Here is a 22,053-nt window from a genome sequence, read left to right on the forward strand (position 1 = left end):
GTTTCTATGGACATGTGTGAAATCAGGCTACCTGATGGCACTCTGATAAATGCAGAGAACCACCAATCAAAATAAACCGTGTTATTTTTGATAAGCCTATTTGATTCTGAGTTGAGACATATACAGTTTTTAAACTACTTCTAAGACTCCTACAACAGTTATTGTAAACTCACTTCACTCGAGCTAAAGAGGGAGGCTCGCTCGGCTGGTGCTGGTCCGCGCAGATCAAATACACTGCTGGAACGCCAATTAAGTGTTTACACTGAGAGGGGATTGGAGGAGTGTGGAGAGGAGAGGGGATGTGAGGAGAGGAGGGTCTTGGAGGAGTGTGGAGAGGAGAGGGTCTTGGAGGAGTGTGGAAAGGAGGAGTATGGAGAGGAAAGGGGATTGGAGGAGTGTGGAAAGGAGGAGTGTGGAGAGGAGAGGGGCTTGGAGGAGTGTGGAGAAGAGAGGGGCTTGGAGGAGTGTCGAGAGGAGTGGGGCTTGGAGGAGTGTGGAGAGGAGCGGGGCTTGGAGGAGTGTGGAAAGGAGGAGTAGGGAGAGGAAAGGGGATTGGAGGAGTGTGGAAAGGAGGAGTGTGGAGAGGAGAGGGGCTTGGAGGAGTGTGGAGAGGAGAGGGTCTTGGAGGAGTGTGGAAAGGAGGAGTATGGAGAGGAAAGGGGATTGGAGGAGTGTGGAAAGGAGGAGTGTGGAGAGGAGAGGGGCTTGGAAGAGTGTGGAAAGGAGGAGTGTGGAGAGGAGTGTGGAGAGGAGAGGGGCTTGGAGGAGTGTGGAGAGGAGTGGGGCTTGGAGGAGTGTGGAGAGGAGTGGGGCTTGGAGGAGTGTGGAGAAGAGAGGGGCTTGGAGAAGTGTGGAGAAGAGAGGGGCTTGGAGAAGTGTGGAGAAGAGAGGGGCTTGGAGAAGTGTGGAGAGGAGTGGGGCTTGGAGGAGTGTGGAGAGGAGCGGGGCTTGGAGGAGTGTGGAGAGGAGCGGGGCTTGGAGGAGTGTGGAGAGGAGCGGGGCTTGGAGGAGTGTGGAGAGGAGCGGGGCTTGGAGGAGTGTGGAGAGGAGCGGGGCTTGGAGGAGTGTGGAGAGGAGCGGGGCTTGGAGGAGTGTGGAGAGGAGCGGGTCTTGGAGGAGTGTGGAGAGGAGAGGGTCTTGGAGGAGTGTGGAGAGGAGAGGGTCTTGGAGGAGTGTGGAGAGGAGAGGGTCTTGGAGGAGTGTGGAGAGGAGAGGGTCTTGGAGGAGTGTGGAGAGGAGAGGGTCTTGGAGGAGTGTGGAGAGGAGAGGGTCTTGGAGGAGTGTGGAGAGGAGAGGGTCTTGGAGGAGTGTGGAGAGGAGAGGGTCTTGGAGGAGTGTGGAGAGGAGAGGGTCTTGGAGGAGTGTGGAGAGGAGAGGGTCTTGGAGGAGTGTGGAGAGGAGAGGGTCTTGGAGGAGTGTGGAGAGGAGAGGGTCTTGGAGGAGTGTGGAGAGGAGAGGGTCTTGGAGGAGTGTGGAGAGGAGAGGGTCTTGGAGGAGTGTGGAGAGGAGAGGGTCTTGGAGGAGTGTGGAGAGGAGAGGGTCTTGGAGGAGTGTGGAGAGGAGAGGGGCTTGCAGGAATGTTTAGAGGGTCTTGGAGGAATGTTGAGAGGGTCTTGGAGGAGTGCGGTGAGGAGAGGGTCTTGGAGGAATGTTGAGAGGGTCTTGGAGGAGTGCGGTGAGGAGAGGGTCTTGGAGGAGTGCGGAGAGGGTCTTGGAGGAGTGCGGAGAGGAGAGGGTCTTGGAGGAGTGCGGAGAGGAGAGGGTCTTGGAGGAGTGCGGAGAGGAGAGGGTCTTGGAGGAGTGCGGAAAGGAGAGGGGCTTGGAGGAGTGCGGAAAGGAGAGGGGCTTGGATGACTGCGTAGAGGAGAGGGGCTTGGAGGACTGCGTAGAGGAGAGGGGCTTGGAGGACTGCGTAGAGGAAAGGGGCTTGGAGGACTGCAGAGAGGAGAGGGGCTTGGAGGACTGCAGAGAGGAGAGGGGCTTGGAGGACTGCAGAGAGGAGAGGGGCTTGGAGGACTGCAGAGAGGAGAGGGGCTTGGAGGACTGCAGAGAGGAGAGGGGCTTGGAGGACTGCAGAGAGGAGAGGGGCTTGGAGGACTGCAGAGAGGAGAGGGGCTTGGAGGACTGCAGAGAGGAGAGGGGCTTGGAGGACTGCAGAGAGGAGAGGGGCTTGGAGGACTGCGGAGAGGAGAGGGGCTTGGAGGACTGCGGAGAGGAGAGGGTCTTGGAGGAGTGCGGAGAGGAGAGGGTCTTGGAGGAGTGCGGAGAGGAGAGGGTCTTGGAGGAGTGCGGAGAGGAGAGGGTCTTGGAGGAGTGTGGAGAGGAGAGGGTCTTGGAGGAGTGTGGAAAGGGGAGGGTCTTGGAGGAGTGTGGAGAGGAGAGGGTCTTGGAGGAGTGTGGAGAGGAGAGGGTCTTGGAGGAGTGTGGAGAGGAGAGGGTCTTGGAGGAGTGTGGAGAGGAGAGGGTCTTGGAGGAGTGTGGAGAGGAGAGGGTCTTGGAGGAGTGTGGAGAGGAGAGGGTCTTGGAGGAGTGTGGAGAGGAGAGGGTCTTGGAGGAGTGTGGAGAGGAGAGGGTCTTGGAGGAGTGTGGAAAGGGGCTTGGAGGAGCGTGGAGAGGAGAGGGTCTTGGATGAGCGTGGAAAGGGGCTTGGAGGAGCGTGGAGAAGAGCGGGGCTTGGAGGAGCGTGGAGAGGAGAGGGTCTTGGAGGAGTGTGGAGAGGAGAGGGGCTTGCAGGAATGTTTAGAGGGTCTTGGAGGAATGTTGAGAGGGTCTTGGAGGAGTGCGGTGAGGAAAAAAAATAATAATAAAGAGAGGGTCTTGGAGGAGTGCGGAGAGGAGAGGGTCTTGGAGGAGTGCGGAGAGGAGAGGGTCTTGGAGGAGTGCGGAGAGGAGAGGGTCTTGGAGGAGTGCGGAGAGGAGAGGGTCTTGGAGGACTGCGTAGAGGAGAGGGGCTTGGAGGACTGCGTAGAGGAGAGGGGCTTGGAGGACTGCGTAGAGGAGAGGGGCTTGGAGGACTGCGTAGAGGAGAGGGGCTTGGAGGACTGCGTAGATGAGAGGGGCTTGGAGGACTGCAGAGAGGAGAGGGGCTTGGAGGACTGCAGAGAGGAGAGGGGCTTGGAGGACTGCAGAGAGGAGCGGGGCTTGGAGGTGTGTGGAGAGGAGCGGGGCTTGGAGGTGTGTGGAAAGGGGCTTGGAGGAGCGTGGAGAGGAGCGGGGCTTGGAGGTGTGTGGAAAGGGGCTTGGAGGAGCGTGGAGAGGAGAGGGTCTTGGATGAGCGTGGACAGGGGCTTGGAGGAGCGTGGAGAGGAGCGGGGCTTGGAGGAGCGTGGAGAGGAGAGGGTCTTGGAGGAGTGTGGAGAGGAGATGGGCTTGGAGGAGTGTGGAGAGGAGAGGGTCTTGGAGGAGTGTGGAGAGGAGAGGGTCTTGGAGGAGTGTGGAGAGGAGAGGGTTTTGGAGGAGTGTGGACAGGGGCTTGGAGGAGTGTGGAAAGGGGCTTGGAGGAATGTGGAGAGGAGATGGGCTTGGAGGAGTGTGGAGAGGAGAGGGTCTTGGAGGAGTGTGGAGAGGAGAGGTTCTTGGAGGAGTGTGGAGAGGAGAGGGTCTTGGAGGAGTGTGGAGAGGAGAGGGTCTTGGAGGAGCGTGGAGAGGAGCGGGGCTTGGAGGAGCGTGGAGAGGAGAGGGTCTTGGAGGAGTGTGGAGAGGAGATGGGCTTGGAGGAGTGTGGAGAGGAGAGGGTCTTGGAGGAGTGTGGAGAGGAGAGGGTCTTGGAGGAGTGTGGAGAGGAGAGGGTCATGGAGGTGTGTGGAGAGGGGCTTGGAGGAATTTGAAAGGGGCTTGGAGGACTGTTGAAAAGGTCTTGGAGGTGTGTGGAAAGGGGCTTGGAGGAGCGTGGAGAGGAGCGGGGCTTGGAGGAGCGTGGAGAGGAGCGGGGCTTGGAGGAGCGTGGAGAGGAGCGGGGCTTGGAGGAGCGTGGAGAGGAGCAGAGCTTGGAGGAGCGTGGAGAGGAGCGGGGCTTGGAGGAGCGTGGAGAGGAGCGGGGCTTGGAGGAGCGTGGAGAGGAGCGGGGCTTGGATGAGTGTGGAGAGGAGCGGGGCTTGGAGGAGCGTGGAGAGGAGCGGGGCTTAGAGGAGCGTGGAGAGGAGCGGGTCTTGGATGAGCGTGGAAAGGGGCTTCGAGGAGCGTGGAGAGGAGCGGGGCTTGGAGGAGCGTGGAGAGGAGCGGGGCTTGGAGGAGCGTGGAGAGGAGAGGGTCTTGGATGAGCGTGGAGAGGAAGAGGGGCTTGGAGGAGCGTGGAGAGGAAGAGAGGCTTGGAGGAGCGTGGAGAGGAGCGGGGCTTGGAGGAGCGTGGAGAGGAACGGGGCTTGGAGGAGCGTGGAGAGGAACGGGGCTTGGAGGAGCGTGGAGAGGAGCGGGGCTTGGAGGAGCGTGGAGAGGAGCGGGGCTTGGAGGAGCGTGGAGAGGAGCGGGGCTTGGAGGAGCGTGGAAAGGGGCTTGGAGGAATGTTGAGAGGAGATGGGCTTGGAGGCATGTGGAGAGGAGAGCGTCTTGGAGGAGTGTGGAGAGGAGAGGGGCTTGGAGGAATGTTGAGAGGGTCTTGGAGGAATGTTGAGAGGGTCTTGGAGGAGTGCGGAGAGGAGAGGGTCTTGGAGGAGTGCGGAGAGGAGAGGGTCTTGGAGGAGAGGAGAGGGGCTTGGAGGAGGGAGAGGGGGCTTGGAGGACTGCGGAGAGGAGAGGGGCTTGGAGGACTGCGGAGAGGAGAGGGGCTTGGAGGACTGCGGAGAGGAGAGGGGCTTGGAGGACTGGGAGGACTGCAGAGAGAGGGGCTTGGAGGACTGCGGAGAGGGGCTTGGAGACTGGGAAAGGGAGGGGCTTGGAGGACTGCAGAAAGGAGAGGGGCTTGGAGGACTGCAGAAAGGAGAGGGGCTTGGAGGACTGTGGAAAGGGGCTTGGAGGACTGCAGAAAGGAGAGGGGCTTGGAGGACTGCAGAAAGGAGAGGGGCTTGGAGGACTGCGGAAAGGGGCTTGGAGGACTGCGGAAAGGGGCTTGGAGGACTGCGGGAAGGGGCTTGGAGGACTGCGGGAAGGGGCTTGGAGGACTGCGGAAAGGGGCTTGGAGGACTGCGGAAAGGGGCTTGGAGGACTGCGGAAAGGGGCTTGGAGGACTGCGGAAAGGGGCTTGGAGGACTGCGGAAAGGGGCTTGGAGGACTGCGGAAAGGGGCTTGGAGGACTGCGGAAAGGGGCTTGGAGGACTGCGGAAAGGGGCTTGGAGGACTGCGGAAAGGGGCTTGGAGGACTGCGGAAAGGGGCTTGGAGGACTGCGGAAAGGGGCTTGGAGGACTGCGGAAAGGGGGGCTTGGAGGACTGCGGAAAGGGGCTTGGAGGACTGGCTTGGAGGACTGCGGGAAGGGGCTTGGAGGACTGCGGGAAGGGGCTTGGAGGACTGCGGGAAGGGGCTTGGAGGACTGCGGGAAGGGGCTTGGAGGACTGCGGAAAGGGGCTTGGAGGACTGCGGAAAGGGGCTTGGAGGACTGCGGGAAGGGGCTTGGAGGACTGTGGGAAGGGGCTTGGAGGACTGTGGGAAGGGGCTTGGAGGACTGTGGGAAGGGGCTTGGAGGACTGTGGGAAGGGGCTTGGAGGACTGTGGGAAGGGGCTTGGAGGACTGTGGAAAGGGGCTTGGAGGACTGTGGGAAGGGGCTTGGAGGACTGTGGGAAGGGGCTTGGAGGACTGTGGGAAGGGGTTCAGAGTGCTGCTATCCTAAAGCTCTACTGGTGATGACAGGGGCCTGCTGACTGACGGACAGGGGCCAGAGAGCAGAGCAGCACAGTAACACCACTACCAAACAGACCTTTAAAGGGACAGATACTGTACCTCAGACCAGGATAAGATACCTACAGGGGCTGATACTCCCTGAATAACTCCACATTATTGAGACCTACAGGCCTCAAGGGTTTGGTGCATGCGTGTTATGAAATAGCCGATGAGAGGTACAGGTAAGTATGAAGTCACATTTCCCACTTAGTGTCCTTGTTAATTAAATGGGTTTGCACTGAAAACTCACAGGTCAATTTAATTATTATTTTTAAAATTTTAATTTTAATTTTACCTTTATTTAACCAGGCAAGTCAGTTAAGAACATATTCTTATTTTCAATGACGGCCTGGGAACAGTGGGTTAACTGCCTGTTCAGGGGCAGAACGACAGATTTGTACCTTGTCAGCTCGGGGGTTTGAACTCGCAACCTTCCGGTTACTAGTCCAACGCTCTAACCACTAGGCTACGCTGCCGCCCCAAGCTGTCAAAGCGACATAGCACGCCAGGCAGGGCCAAAGCAGACATTAGGAAGAGCCAGTCTTGGTCCAGATTGTATAGGTTTTATGATGAATCTCTGTGCTTTTAAAGAAAGGATCCAGACTGATGTGGTAGGAATGGAGTGTTATAACAGCCCACCAGTCTGACACGACTCAGAGGGAGCACTGCCCACTTTGTCTGGCTTGCCCACACAGGCCCCTGGCTATGTGACTGTCTAACTCTGTAACCAAGGTGAAGCAACTTTATCTATTGGCTGTTAGTTAGCATTTCCTTCACAGTTGAAAAACTCCTTCATATATCCAGTCTGTTTCTCAATTCATGCAGCTTGGTTGGACTGTGAGGTAGCTGGTACCAGTATGTTCCACTCGGTGACGAGCTAGTCCCCACCCTTGCCCTCTAGTCTTACCTTGAAGGCATACTTGCGGCTGATGTGGTCATCAGGCTCCACAGGGGCGATGACATAACTGGGCAGGGGGATGCTCCCCAAAACCGTCTCCTCTCTGCTGTCTAGAGGGACACACACACACACACACACACAGGTGATCATTATCACACAATACACAACAGCCCACCACACACCTCACTGCTGGCCCACTGCCTTGACTCCTTTAATTATTATACCAGTTTATAAATAGCATGACATAACTGCTTCATCAATGCACCATTATGTTCCTGCATGGTGATTCGTGACTTTGGGAAATGTAATTGGAGAGACATAAGGATGATTCAAGGAGCCGCTGTGCTGTGGTGGCAGGCAGCAGGACTGGAGGCTTATCTCTAGCTCAGTACGATGAATGACGGAGAGGTGAAAGAAAGAGGGAAATAGAGATGGAAAGAGATAGAAGAGGAGAGAGAATAGCCTGTGGCAGAACAGAACCTTGTCTAATTGCAGTCATGTCTCTCTGATTGAAGGGTTTAGCTCCACTCAGAGGCAGACGACTTGGAATTAAGAGGACTGGCTCGGATTTCATAACCAAATCAATTCACCCTGCGACTATTTTAATTAGTCTCAATTAAACCCTGACCCGGCGTGCCTGTGTGACTCACCTTTGTAATAAAACAAGCAGTAGTCAGACAAGACAAACCACTTCCTCTTCCACAGTCTCATTCCAGAGCTGTCCTGGAGGAGGAAACACAACAAGGAATGTAAGATCACCTTCTAATGCACATTCTAATTAAAAACCATGGCTGGGGAATATACGCTAAAGTACCCATTTACAGGGAGAGGGAAAGCACAAGACAATCCATACATTTCATTAGTACAGGCAGTAATTGTGTTCCCCCTGAACAGAACAGGGTTCACGTCCTGCCGTGATAGGAGCTCCAGTAGGTCTAACTAACTCCGTATGAGTCGATGACGTGTTACCAAGTCAGGGTCTTAAATCTCACCCCCTCTGGCCTGCCTCAGGGGTGTTACACCTCCGTGCCAGCCTCGCCAGGGGGCATCACTCAACAGGAGACAATCACCCTGGATGTCGTCCTCTTATACCTCACCCCCTCTGGCCTGCCTCAGGGGTGTTACACCTCCATGCCAGCCACGCCAGGGGGCATCACTCAACAGGAGACAATCACCCTGGGTGTCGTCCTCTTATACCTCACCCCCTCTGGCCTGCCTCAGGGGTGTTACACCTCCATGCCAGCCAGGCCAGGGGGCATCACTCAACAGGAGACAATCACCCTGGGTGTCGTCCTCTTATACCTCACCCCCTCTGGCCTGCCTCAGGGGTGTTACACCTCCATGCCAACCGCGCCAGCGGGCATCACTCAACAGGAGACAATCACCCTGGGAGTCGTCCTCTTATACCTCACCCCTAAAGAGACATCTCTCTCATGCTCCCTCCGTCCTCTAGGTAAATGGAGATCCATAGAAGGGGTTCATAATGAGAAATGATGACTGTCATTCCCTGTTTACTCAGCCAGAGTCCACCAGGTCACAGTCATTAATACTGTAGTACATTCTCATAGACCTGGACTCTCATCATTACTTAGCCTGAATTATGCATTAAGTGGAAGGCCACTGTAAATGACATAATATGACAGAAATGTAATATCGACGTGAGATGTATGTGTGCTCCCGTTAGAGTGGAGGACAGTTTACCATCAGACCCCAACACACTGCCCTTAGCTATAGCTACCATTGAGTTATACTCTTAGCCATAACTATGGAGATTCCTCTGAACCATACAGTAGCTATAGTGATTGAGTTGTACTCTTAGCCATAACTATGGAGATTCCTCTGAACCATACAGTAGCTACAGTGACTGAGGTGGGGTGATGTGGAGGGCTCACCTGTTTGTAGAGCCATCCCCTGACCACCACAGGGATATTGGGGTTCCTCTTGATGGCTTGGTCCCTCTTGCCGAAGCTGTGTACCTTGCCACTACTCCTAGAGCCCTGCGGCTGGAAAAACAAACACGTTGGTTATGAACAGGGTTTCCGTTATATACTGGTTTACAAACAACATCTGCTATTAGCTGCCCAGGGAGCTCAGTGGTAAGGAGCTGTGTGAAAGAAATGTGGTATTACAGACACAACCAGTAGGAACAGGAGCTGGATAAACAGGAGCATGTATCAAGACAATATGACCATTCAGCCCCATGTTTATAGAGATCATTAGGTATTACTGTATGACCATTCAGCTCCATGTTTATAGAGATCATTAGGTGTTACTATTTGACCATTCAGTCCCATGTTTATAGAGATCATTAGGTGTTACTGTATGACCATTCAGTCCCATGTTTATAGAGATCATTAGGTGTTACTATTTGACCATTCAGTCCCATGATTATAGAGATCATTAGGTGTTACTGTATGACCATTCAGCTCCATGTTTATAGAGATCATTAGGTGTTACTATTTGACCATTCAGTCCCATGTTTATAGAGATCATTAGGTGTTACTGTATGACCATTCAGTCCCATGTTTATAGAGATCATTAGGTGTTACTATTTGACCATTCAGTCCCATGTTTATAGAGATCATTAGGTGTTACTGTATGACCATTCAGTCCCATGTTTATAGAGATCATTAGGTGTTACTGTATGACCATTCAGTCCCATGTTTATAGAGATCATTAGGTGTTACTGTATGACCATTCAGCCCCATGTTTATAGAGATCATTAGGTGTTACTGTATGACCATTCAGTCCCATGTTTATAGAGATCATTAGGTGTTACTGTATGACCATTCAGTCCCATGTTTATAGAGATCATTAGGTGTTACTGTATGACCATTCAGTCCCATGTTTATAGAGATCATTAGGTGTTACTGTATGACCATTCAGTCCCATGTTTATAGAGATCATTAGGTGTTACTGTATGACCATTCAGTCCCATGTTTATAGAGATCATTAGGTGTTACTGTATGACCATTCAGTCCCATGTTTATAGAGATCATTAGGTGTTACTGTATGACCATTCAGTCCCATGTTTATAGAGATCATTAGGTGTTACTGTATGTTTGATGATTAGATTATGAAAAACATTTTGATTTTGAGACTGGGGCCCACAAATGTTTGAAGTTAGTTATTTTAGTTATTAACTTTCTCCTTTGTGTTTCTCTCTGTTGCTCATTTGATTTAGCTTTAACCTTTCATTTCAGCAGCTCATATGACCAGCAAGCTGTGACGTTCGTCGTAATGATGAGACCATGGCGCAGCGTGAGAAGAATACATTCTGCTTTAATTAACGAAGAACACTTAAACTAACAAAACGACCGTGAAGCTATGATAAACCGAGTGCTGACATGCAACTACACAGACAATAACCCACAAAACCAAAGTGGTAAATGGCAACCTAAATAGGATCCCCAATCAGAGACAACGATAAACAGCTAGACAGCCATAGACCTACATATACCTAGACATAATAACACCCCATAGATATACAAAAACACCTAGACAGGTCAACAACATCTAGACAATACAAAAACTAAACCAACCACCCTTGTCACACCCTGACCTAACCAAAATAATAAAGAATACAAAGATAACTAAGGTCAGGGGGTGACACAAGCACACTTCACCCAAATGGGAATACAGTATTATAATCATACATTAAGATTTGATGAGGCACAGTAGCATTCTTTCAAGGCCCGCTGGTTTTCTCCCTCCTCTGAATCTCACAGATGATTTCAGATGAATGTTCAACTGAGCCAAATCAGATTGCAGCCTAGCAACAGTTGAGTTAGGTTTCCATTGCAGGGGATCATTATATGCCATTTCCTCCTCCACAGCTGGCAAAAACATGCACTAATTACTGAAACTACTGTACGGCCAGCCAAACATGCAGAGCATTAGGAAATATACACAGCGTTTGTCAGGAGAACCATCAAGAGAACAGCCTTATTTAAGTTGAGCAGATATTAGAAAGCATTGTGTGGTCACATATTCACTGTGCTGTGATTGGAAACTCAACGTTCCCCTTATTGTATACATAGATCGTGAATTTTAAAGCAAATCTATACTCTGCTTACCATTGAGAATGAGCAAGTGGTCATCGATAATGCCCTGTCTGCCACTCTGCTTGAAATGACTGGCACCTCTGACAGCAGACAACACGTTGACATGAGGTCTGATGAGGTGCTGCTTCTAGCACAGGTACAACAATCTTAGGAGAGCTACTTTCACAACCGTAGAGGCACTGTTCTATAGGAATACTTACACGCCTACTGCAGTGCTTAGAGTCCCAGTCAAGTCAGTGCATGTGTTTGGGTGCTGTGTGTAGCTGAAGTGTGTTGTGTTACTATGATTGTGTTGATAGGTTAACTGGGGATTGATTGGTTTCAGACAGCTCATATGATGCTCACACAATGCTGTCTCTCACTTCAAGGCCTGGAGCATTACTAAGACAGCCAGGTCATTTTACAGCTAGCCAGGCAGGCAGGCGTGTGCTGCCTCAACACTCACTAACGTCAACACCCGTCAGTCAGACTGGAGAGGCGATAGTGAGTTGGCAGGTAGCCCTGTCATGCCACCCAGCATGGCCACCCCTCTCAGCCTGGGAGAGCTGGGCCACGGGGGAAGAAGGGAGAGGAGGCTGGCAGGCTTTTTCTGGAAGCTGGAGACAGTCAGGTGTATGTGGCCTGGGAAGGGTCTAGGAAGAGCCACTAAATCACTTTACAGATGGGCAGCTGGGTGTCATGTGAGTACTGAACTGCCAATGTCCTGAAGATAGACCACAGCCATGTCAGTGGCAGAGCAGAGGAGACCACAGGGTCTGGAAGACAGCCTCACTGCCCTCATCTGCCCTCTGTGGAAGTATGATCCTTATAAGAAGGGGACATTCTATGGAGTGTCACTTTCCCACCTGTGCCTTCAAAACATCCAATAGCAGCCGTTTCATCTTCTAATACTGTTCCTTTACTAAACCATTTGAGTAAAGCCTTTTATATGCACATAGTGAATCCATGGCCAACCACTGTGGAGGTTTAATTGAGTTTCACTGGGCTTGAAGAAAATCACTAACCTATTACAGTCTACAGCCATTAATCAAAATGAGAGTGTTCTGGAGGAGATGATACCAATTCTCCAGCATGAGCATTAACAATATCAATTCAAACGCTTTACACTGCAATCACTGGACCTAATTGCTGAAACACGGGTGTGGGATAGATCCAAATAAATGAAACACACTGAGTAAACAACACATGCTCATAAAAGAGAGATGTTTTCTCACCTTTGACCCTGAGGTGGTGTCCACTGTTGATGAGGTCACTGCCTTGGAAGTCTGGCTGACCATGCTGGGGGGCCTCTGACTGACCGGTGGCCGTGGCTTGGACATGCCCCGGGACTCTGTCCTGCAGGGGAGGCAGCACAGAAGGAAATCAATGACAGACATGAGTGGTCATGCTAGTATCTCACCACCACCACCATTCCTCTGTAGTGGATCTGCATTAAAGGGAGCCAGGGTTAACTTAAGGGATGGGTTCTCAGAGAGGAAACGACAACTTCCTGCCACACGACCCGTCACAGCCAATGCAATTACAGCTATGTTAACAGGCAGGACTTTATTTGTAGCAGCCACTCAAGTAACATTTTGTCTGACACTGTCCCTGGGGCTGGCATGTCTTGTTTCATAAGAGGACATGTTATATGACAAATAACTTTTACACCTCTGGTCCTTCTGTAGCTCAGTTGGTAGAGCATGGCGCTTGTAACGCCAGGGTAGTGGGTTCGATCCCCGGGACCACCCATACGTAGAATGTATGCACATATGACTGTAAGTCGCTTTGGATAAAAGCGTCTGCTAAATGGCATATATTATAACCTCCAACACAAAGACCCAGAGCAGAGATACCAGAGCTACAGCAGACGAGCTTACTCATGATCAAATATCCTCTCTCTCTCGCTCGCACACACACACACACACACACACACACACACACACACACACACACACACACACACACACACACACACACACACACACACACACACACACACACACACACACACACACACACACACGAGGTGTCCTGACCTCCAGACAAAAACTTCATCATATTTACATCCATTAGATAACTCACTCACTCAGCAGAGACCACCCATACTTTCCTAATTACACCTCACGTTTCCTCATGACATCATCACATTGTTACAGTCAGGAACTGTTTTTGTAAGAAATACAATCCGTTCCAGTTCACTGGCATAACATGAAAATCAACCAGCTTCTCTAATCTACAGATGTAGTATCTTAATTTGAGCTCTCTTTTGTTGATGATAATTTTCCTTCCGAGCAGGAAATGCAAACGTATAGCGTATTCAAGGTTTAAAAAGGCTTCTAAAGTTTGTAATTCCACTTTAAAATGTCAGAAGTGATTTGCCCTAACAAAAAATGCACCAACCTCTACAAAATATAAATTATAATCCACATAATAATTCACATTTCCTGCTGAAGAATTTAACCAGGCTCTCCCAATATCTGGCCTCAAGTACAGCTACTCATAGAGCATTCCATTACAGTTTAAGGGCACCAAGGTGGTTGCTCCCTTAGGATAAAGCAGGAATCTGAGGCAGTCATGGAATGCACAGGTCACACTGTTACACAGATTGTAGTGAGCGTAAATGGCAAACCGCCTGGAAACTTCAGCAGGAAGAGGGATTATGGGAAATCTATGTTCCAAGAAGGCCATAGGGGCTTTCTCTTTGTAATAAGGTTTATTAGAACAGAGGAAATGTATCAATTAATGTGCCAGTCTATAATTAATAAACGTCCCCTTCGATAAAATCATTCCTGAGGGGCTGGGTAAACAAATAATGACATTGATTACAAATGAAGTACTGAGGCGTAACACAGCTCCTCCCATCTCCTGATGTCAGATTCAGACAAGTTACTGTATAGGTTCACTGCTCCTGAAGTCAATATAACCTAATTACCAGCTGCAGAATCTCCAGAGCCTTGTTCAATAGTACTTTAATAATAAATGAACTGACAAAATGCTCTCTGACATTGGGGGCTGATGAGTGATCAAGTCAAGAACAAATGGGTCTGCTTGTGTTTACAAGTGGTTGTGAGAGTGTATCATTCATCACAGAGGTGGCTATGCCTAATCAGAGTGTATCATTCATCACAGAGGTGGCTATGCCTAATCAGAGTGTATCATTCATCACAGAGGTGGCTATGCCTAATCAGAGTGTATCATTCATCACAGAGGTGGCTATGCCTAATCAGAGTGTATCATTCATCACAGAGGTGGCTATGCCTAATCAGAGTGTATCATTCATCACAGAGGTGGCTATGCCTAATCAGAGTGTACCATTCATCACAGAGGTGGCTATGCCTAATCAGAGTGTATCATTCATCACAGAGGTAGCTATGCCTAATCAGAGTGTATCATTCATCACAGAGGTGGCTATGCCTAATCAGAGTGTATCATTCATCACAGAGGTGGCTATGCCTAATCAGAGTGTATCATTCATCACAGAGGTGGCTATGCCTAATCAGAGTGTATCATTCATCACAGAGGTGGCTATGCCTAATCAGAGTGTATCATTCATCACAGAGGTGGCTATGCCTAATCAGAGTGTATCATTCATCACAGAGGTGGCTATGCCTAATCAGAGTGTACCATTCATCACAGAGGTGGCTATGCCTAATCAGAGTGTATCATTCATCACAGAGGTGGCTATGCCTAATCAGAGTGTATCATTCATCACAGAGGTGGCTATGCCTAATCAGAGTGTATCATTCATCACAGAGGTGGCTATGCCTAATCAGAGTGTACCATTCATCACAGAGGTGGCTATGCCTAATCAGAGTGTATCATTCATCACAGAGGTGGCTATGCCTAATCAGAGTGTATCATTCATCACAGAGGTGGCTATGCCTAATCAGAGTGTATCATTCATCACAGAGGTGGCTATGCCTAATCAGAGTGTATCATTCATCACAGAGGTGGCTATGCCTAATCAGAGTGTATCATTCATCACAGAGGTGGCTATGCCTAATCAGAGTGTACCATTCATCACAGAGGTGGCTATGCCTAATCATAGTGTATCATTCATCACAGAGGTGGCTATGCCTAATCAGAGTGTATCATTCATCACAGAGGTGGCTATGCCTAATCATAGTGTATCATTCATCACAGAGGTGGCTATGCCTAATCAGAGTGTATCATTCATCACAGAGGTGGCTATGTCTAATCAGAGTGTACCATTCATCACAGAGGTGGCTATGCCTAATCATAGTGTATCATTCATCACAGAGGTGGCTATGCCTAATCAGAGTGTACCATTCATCACAGAGGTGGCTATGCCTAATCAGAGTGTATCATTCATCACAGAGGTGGCTATGCCTAATCAGAGTGTATCATTCATCACAGAGGTGGCTATGCCTAATCAGAGTGTATCATTCATCACAGAGGTGGCTATGCCTAATCAGAGTGTATCATTCATCACAGAGGTGGCTATGCCTAATCAGAGTGTATCATTCATCACAGAGGTGGCTATGCCTAATCAGAGTGTATCATTCATCACAGAGGTGGCTATGCCTAATCAGAGTGTATCATTCATCACAGAGGTGGCTATGCCTAATCAGAGTGTATCATTCATCACAGAGGTGGCTATGCCTAATCAGAGTGTACCATTCATCACAGAGGTGGCTATGCCTAATCATAGTGTATCATTCATCACAGAGGTGGCTATGCCTAATCAGAGTGTATCATTCATCACAGAGGTGGCTATGCCTAATCATAGTGTATCATTCATCACAGAGGTGGCTATGCCTAATCAGAGTGTATCATTCATCACAGAGGTGGCTATGTCTAATCAGAGTGTACCATTCATCACAGAGGTGGCTATGCCTAATCATAGTGTATCATTCATCACAGAGGTGGCTATGCCTAATCAGAGTGTACCATTCATCACAGAGGTGGCTATGCCTAATCAGAGTGTATCATTCATCACAGAGGTGGCTATGCCTAATCAGAGTGTATCATTCATCACAGAGGTGGCTATGCCTAATCAGAGTGTATCATTCATCACAGAGGTGGCTATGCCTAATCAGAGTGTACCATTCATCACAGAGGTAGCTATGCCTAATCAGAGTGTATCATTCATCACAGAGGTGGCTATGCCTAATCAGAGTGTATCATTCATCACAGAGGTGGCTATGCCTAATCAGAGTGTATCATTCATCACAGAGGTGGCTATGCCTAATCAGAGGTAGCTATGCCTAATCAGAGTGTATCATTCATCACAGAGGTGGCTATGCCTAATCAGAGTGTATCATTCATCACAGAGGTGGCTATGCCTAATCAGAGGTAGCTATGCCTAATCAGAGTGTATCATTCATCACAGAGGTGGCTATGCCTAATCAGAGTGTATCATTCATCACAGAGGTGGCTATGCCTAATCAGAGTGTATCATTCATCACAGAGGTGGCTATGCCTAATCAGAGGTAGCTATGCCTAATCAGAGTGTATCATTCATCACAGAGGTGGCTATGCCTAATCAGAGTGTATCATTCATCACAGAGGTGGCTATGCCTAATCAGAGTGTATCATTCATCACAGAGGTGGCTATGCCTAATCAGAGGTAGCTATGCCTAATCAGAGTGTATCATTCATCACAGAGGTGGCTATGCCTAATCAGAGTGTATCATTCATCACAGAGGTGGCTATGCCTAATCAGAGGTAGCTATGCCTAATCAGAGTGTATCATTCATCACAGAGGTGGCTATGCCTAATCAGAGTGTATCATTCATCACAGAGGTGGCTATGCCTAATCAGAGGTAGCTATGCCTAATCAGAGTGTATCATTCATCACAGAGGTGGCTATGCCTAATCAGAGTGTATCATTCATCACAGAGGTGGCTATGCCTAATCAGAGGTAGCTATGCCTAATCAGAGTGTATCATTCATCACAGAGGTGGCTATGCCTAATCAGAGGTAGCTATGCCTAATCAGAGTGTACCATTCATCACAGAGGTGGCTATGCCTAATCAGAGGTAGCTATGCCTAATCAGAGTGTACCATTCATCACAGAGGTGGCTATGCCTAATCAGAGGTAGCTATGCCTAATCAGAGTGTATCATTCATCACAGAGGTGGCTATGCCTAATCAGAGGTAGCTATGCCTAATCAGAGTGTACCATTCATCACAGAGGTGGCTATGCCTAATCAGAGGTAGCTATGCCTAATCAGAGTGTACCATTCATCACAGAGGTGGCTATGCCTAATCAGAGTGTATCATTCATCACAGAGGTGGCTATGCCTAATCAGAGTGTATCATTCATCACAGAGGTGGCTATGCCTAATCAGAGTGTATCATTCATCACAGAGGTGGCTATGCCTAATCAGAGTGTACCATTCATCACAGAGGTGGCTATGCCTAATCAGAGTGTACCATTCATCACAGAGGTGGCTATGCCTAATCATAGTGTATCATTCATCACAGAGGTGGCTATGCCTAATCAGAGTGTATCATTCATCACAGAGGTGGCTATGCCTAATCAGAGTGTACCATTCATCACAGAGGTGGCTATGCCTAATCATAGTGTATCATTCATCACAGAGGTGGCTATGCCTAATCAGAGTGTATCATTCATCACAGAGGTGGCTATGCCTAATCAGAGTGTATCATTCATCACAGAGGTGGCTATGCCTAATCAGAGTGTATCATTCATCACAGAGGTGGCTATGCCTAATCAGAGTGTATCATTCATCACAGAGGTGGCTATGCCTAATCAGAGTGTACCATTCATCACAGAGGTGGCTATGCCTAATCATAGTGTATCATTCATCACAGAGGTGGCTATGCCTAATCAGAGTGTATCATTCATCACAGAGGTGGCTATGCCTAATCATAGTGTATCATTCATCACAGAGGTGGCTATGCCTAATCAGAGTGTATCATTCATCACAGAGGTGGCTATGTCTAATCAGAGTGTACCATTCATCACAGAGGTGGCTATGCCTAATCATAGTGTATCATTCATCACAGAGGTGGCTATGCCTAATCAGAGTGTACCATTCATCACAGAGGTGGCTATGCCTAATCAGAGTGTATCATTCATCACAGAGGTGGCTATGCCTAATCAGAGTGTATCATTCATCACAGAGGTGGCTATGCCTAATCAGAGTGTATCATTCATCACAGAGGTGGCTATGCCTAATCAGAGTGTATCATTCATCACAGAGGTGGCTATGCCTAATCAGAGTGTACCATTCATCACAGAGGTAGCTATGCCTAATCAGAGTGTATCATTCATCACAGAGGTGGCTATGCCTAATCAGAGTGTATCATTCATCACAGAGGTGGCTATGCCTAATCAGAGTGTATCATTCATCACAGAGGTGGCTATGCCTAATCAGAGGTAGCTATGCCTAATCAGAGTGTATCATTCATCACAGAGGTGGCTATGCCTAATCAGAGTGTATCATTCATCACAGAGGTGGCTATGCCTAATCAGAGGTAGCTATGCCTAATCAGAGTGTATCATTCATCACAGAGGTGGCTATGCCTAATCAGAGTGTATCATTCATCACAGAGGTGGCTATGCCTAATCAGAGTGTATCATTCATCACAGAGGTGGCTATGCCTAATCAGAGGTAGCTATGCCTAATCAGAGTGTATCATTCATCACAGAGGTGGCTATGCCTAATCAGAGTGTATCATTCATCACAGAGGTGGCTATGCCTAATCAGAGTGTATCATTCATCACAGAGGTGGCTATGCCTAATCAGAGGTAGCTATGCCTAATCAGAGTGTATCATTCATCACAGAGGTGGCTATGCCTAATCAGAGTGTATCATTCATCACAGAGGTGGCTATGCCTAATCAGAGGTAGCTATGCCTAATCAGAGTGTATCATTCATCACAGAGGTGGCTATGCCTAATCAGAGTGTATCATTCATCACAGAGGTGGCTATGCCTAATCAGAGGTAGCTATGCCTAATCAGAGTGTATCATTCATCACAGAGGTGGCTATGCCTAATCAGAGGTAGCTATGCCTAATCAGAGTGTACCATTCATCACAGAGGTGGCTATGCCTAATCAGAGGTAGCTATGCCTAATCAGAGTGTACCATTCATCACAGAGGTGGCTATGCCTAATCAGAGGTAGCTATGCCTAATCAGAGTGTATCATTCATCACAGAGGTGGCTATGCCTAATCAGAGGTAGCTATGCCTAATCAGAGTGTACCATTCATCACAGAGGTGGCTATGCCTAATCAGAGTGTACCATTCATCACAGAGGTGGCTATGCCTAATCAGAGTGTACCATTCATCACAGAGGTGGCTATGCCTAATCAGAGTGTACCATTCATCACAGAGGTAGCTATACCTAATCAGAGGTAGCTATGCCTAATCAGAGTGTATCATTCATCACAGAGGTGGCTATACCTAATCAGAGGTAGCTATGCCTAATCAGAGTGTACCATTCATCACAGAGGTAGCTATGTCTAATCAGAGTGTACCATTCATCACAGAGGTAGCTATGCCTAATCAGAGTGTACCATTCATCACAGAGGTGGCTATGCCTAATCAGAGTGTACCATTCATCACAGAGGTGGCTATGCCTAATCAGAGTGTACCATTCAGCACAGAGGTGGCTATGCCTAATCAGAGTGTACCATTCATCACAGAGGTGGCTATGCCTAATCAGAGTGTACCATTCATCACAGAGGTAGCTATACCTAATCAGCGGTAGCTATGCCTAATCAGAGTGTATCATTCATCACAGAGGTAGCTATACCTAATCAGAGGTAGCTATGCCTAATCAGAGTGTACCATTCATCACAGAGGTGGCTATGCCTAATCAGAGGTAGCTATGCCTAATCAGAGTGTACCATTCATCACAGAGGTGGCTATGCCTAATCAGAGGTAGCTATGCCTAATCAGAGTGTATCATTCATCACAGAGGTGGCTATGCCTAATCAGAGGTAGCTATGCCTAATCAGAGTGTACCATTCATCACAGAGGTGGCTATGCCTAATCAGAGGTAGCTATGCCTAATCAGAGTGTACCATTCATCACAGAGGTGGCTATGCCTAATCAGAGTGTATCATTCATCACAGAGGTGGCTATGCCTAATCAGAGTGTATCATTCATCACAGAGGTGGCTATGCCTAATCAGAGTGTATCATTCATCACAGAGGTGGCTATGCCTAATCAGAGTGTACCATTCATCACAGAGGTGGCTATGCCTAATCAGAGTGTACCATTCATCACAGAGGTGGCTATGCCTAATCATAGTGTATCATTCATCACAGAGGTGGCTATGCCTAATCAGAGTGTATCATTCATCACAGAGGTGGCTATGCCTAATCAGAGTGTATCATTCATCACAGAGGTGGCTATGCCTAATCAGAGTGTACCATTCATCACAGAGGTGGCTATGCCTAATCATAGTGTATCATTCATCACAGAGGTGGCTATGCCTAATCAGAGTGTATCATTCATCACAGAGGTGGCTATGCCTAATCAGAGTGTATCATTCATCACAGAGGTGGCTATGCCTAATCAGAGTGTATCATTCATCACAGAGGTGGCTATGCCTAATCAGAGTGTATCATTCATCACAGAGGTGGCTATGCCTAATCAGAGTGTACCATTCATCACAGAGGTGGCTATGCCTAATCATAGTGTATCATTCATCACAGAGGTGGCTATGCCTAATCAGAGTGTATCATTCATCACAGAGGTGGCTATGCCTAATCATAGTGTATCATTCATCACAGAGGTGGCTATGCCTAATCAGAGTGTATCATTCATCACAGAGGTGGCTATGTCTAATCAGAGTGTACCATTCATCACAGAGGTGGCTATGCCTAATCATAGTGTATCATTCATCACAGAGGTGGCTATGCCTAATCAGAGTGTACCATTCATCACAGAGGTGGCTATGCCTAATCAGAGTGTACCATTCATCACAGAGGTGGCTATGCCTAATCAGAGTGTATCATTCATCACAGAGGTGGCTATGCCTAATCAGAGTGTATCATTCATCACAGAGGTGGCTATGCCTAATCAGAGTGTACCATTCATCACAGAGGTAGCTATGCCTAATCAGAGTGTATCATTCATCACAGAGGTGGCTATGCCTAATCAGAGTGTATCATTCATCACAGAGGTGGCTATGCCTAATCAGAGTGTATCATTCATCACAGAGGTGGCTATGCCTAATCAGAGGTAGCTATGCCTAATCAGAGTGTATCATTCATCACAGAGGTGGCTATGCCTAATCAGAGTGTATCATTCATCACAGAGGTGGCTATGCCTAATCAGAGGTAGCTATGCCTAATCAGAGTGTATCATTCATCACAGAGGTGGCTATGCCTAATCAGAGTGTATCATTCATCACAGAGGTGGCTATGCCTAATCAGAGTGTATCATTCATCACAGAGGTGGCTATGCCTAATCAGAGGTAGCTATGCCTAATCAGAGTGTATCATTCATCACAGAGGTGGCTATGCCTAATCAGAGTGTATCATTCATCACAGAGGTGGCTATGCCTAATCAGAGTGTATCATTCATCACAGAGGTGGCTATGCCTAATCAGAGGTAGCTATGCCTAATCAGAGTGTATCATTCATCACAGAGGTGGCTATGCCTAATCAGAGTGTATCATTCATCACAGAGGTGGCTATGCCTAATCAGAGGTAGCTATGCCTAATCAGAGTGTATCATTCATCACAGAGGTGGCTATGCCTAATCAGAGTGTATCATTCATCACAGAGGTGGCTATGCCTAATCAGAGGTAGCTATGCCTAATCAGAGTGTATCATTCATCACAGAGGTGGCTATGCCTAATCAGAGGTAGCTATGCCTAATCAGAGTGTACCATTCATCACAGAGGTGGCTATGCCTAATCAGAGGTAGCTATGCCTAATCAGAGTGTACCATTCATCACAGAGGTGGCTATGCCTAATCAGAGGTAGCTATGCCTAATCAGAGTGTATCATTCATCACAGAGGTGGCTATGCCTAATCAGAGGTAGCTATGCCTAATCAGAGTGTACCATTCATCACAGAGGTGGCTATGCCTAATCAGAGTGTACCATTCATCACAGAGGTGGCTATGCCTAATCAGAGTGTACCATTCATCACAGAGGTGGCTATGCCTAATCAGAGTGTACCATTCATCACAGAGGTAGCTATACCTAATCAGAGGTAGCTATGCCTAATCAGAGTGTATCATTCATCACAGAGGTGGCTATACCTAATCAGAGGTAGCTATGCCTAATCAGAGTGTACCATTCATCACAGAGGTAGCTATGCCTAATCAGAGTGTACCATTCATCA

The 22,053-nt window shown here is 48.5% G+C and overlaps 1 protein-coding gene across 1 annotated transcript in view; it reads right to left on the reverse strand.

Moving 5' to 3' along the window:
* Window positions 1–22,053, reverse strand: part of LOC124035617 (pleckstrin homology domain-containing family A member 7-like) — a 157,141-nt gene that overhangs the window by 54,465 nt on the left and 80,623 nt on the right. Inside the window, 4 exon segments of the mRNA XM_046349157.1 lie at window positions 6,719–6,819; window positions 7,360–7,432; window positions 8,602–8,712; window positions 11,988–12,108. Of these exon segments, the coding sequence (XP_046205113.1) occupies window positions 6,719–6,819; window positions 7,360–7,432; window positions 8,602–8,712; window positions 11,988–12,108 (406 nt within the window).

This window comes from Oncorhynchus gorbuscha, linkage group LG05, assembly GCF_021184085.1.
Source record: "Oncorhynchus gorbuscha isolate QuinsamMale2020 ecotype Even-year linkage group LG05, OgorEven_v1.0, whole genome shotgun sequence".
NCBI lineage: Eukaryota > Metazoa > Chordata > Actinopteri > Salmoniformes > Salmonidae > Oncorhynchus > Oncorhynchus gorbuscha.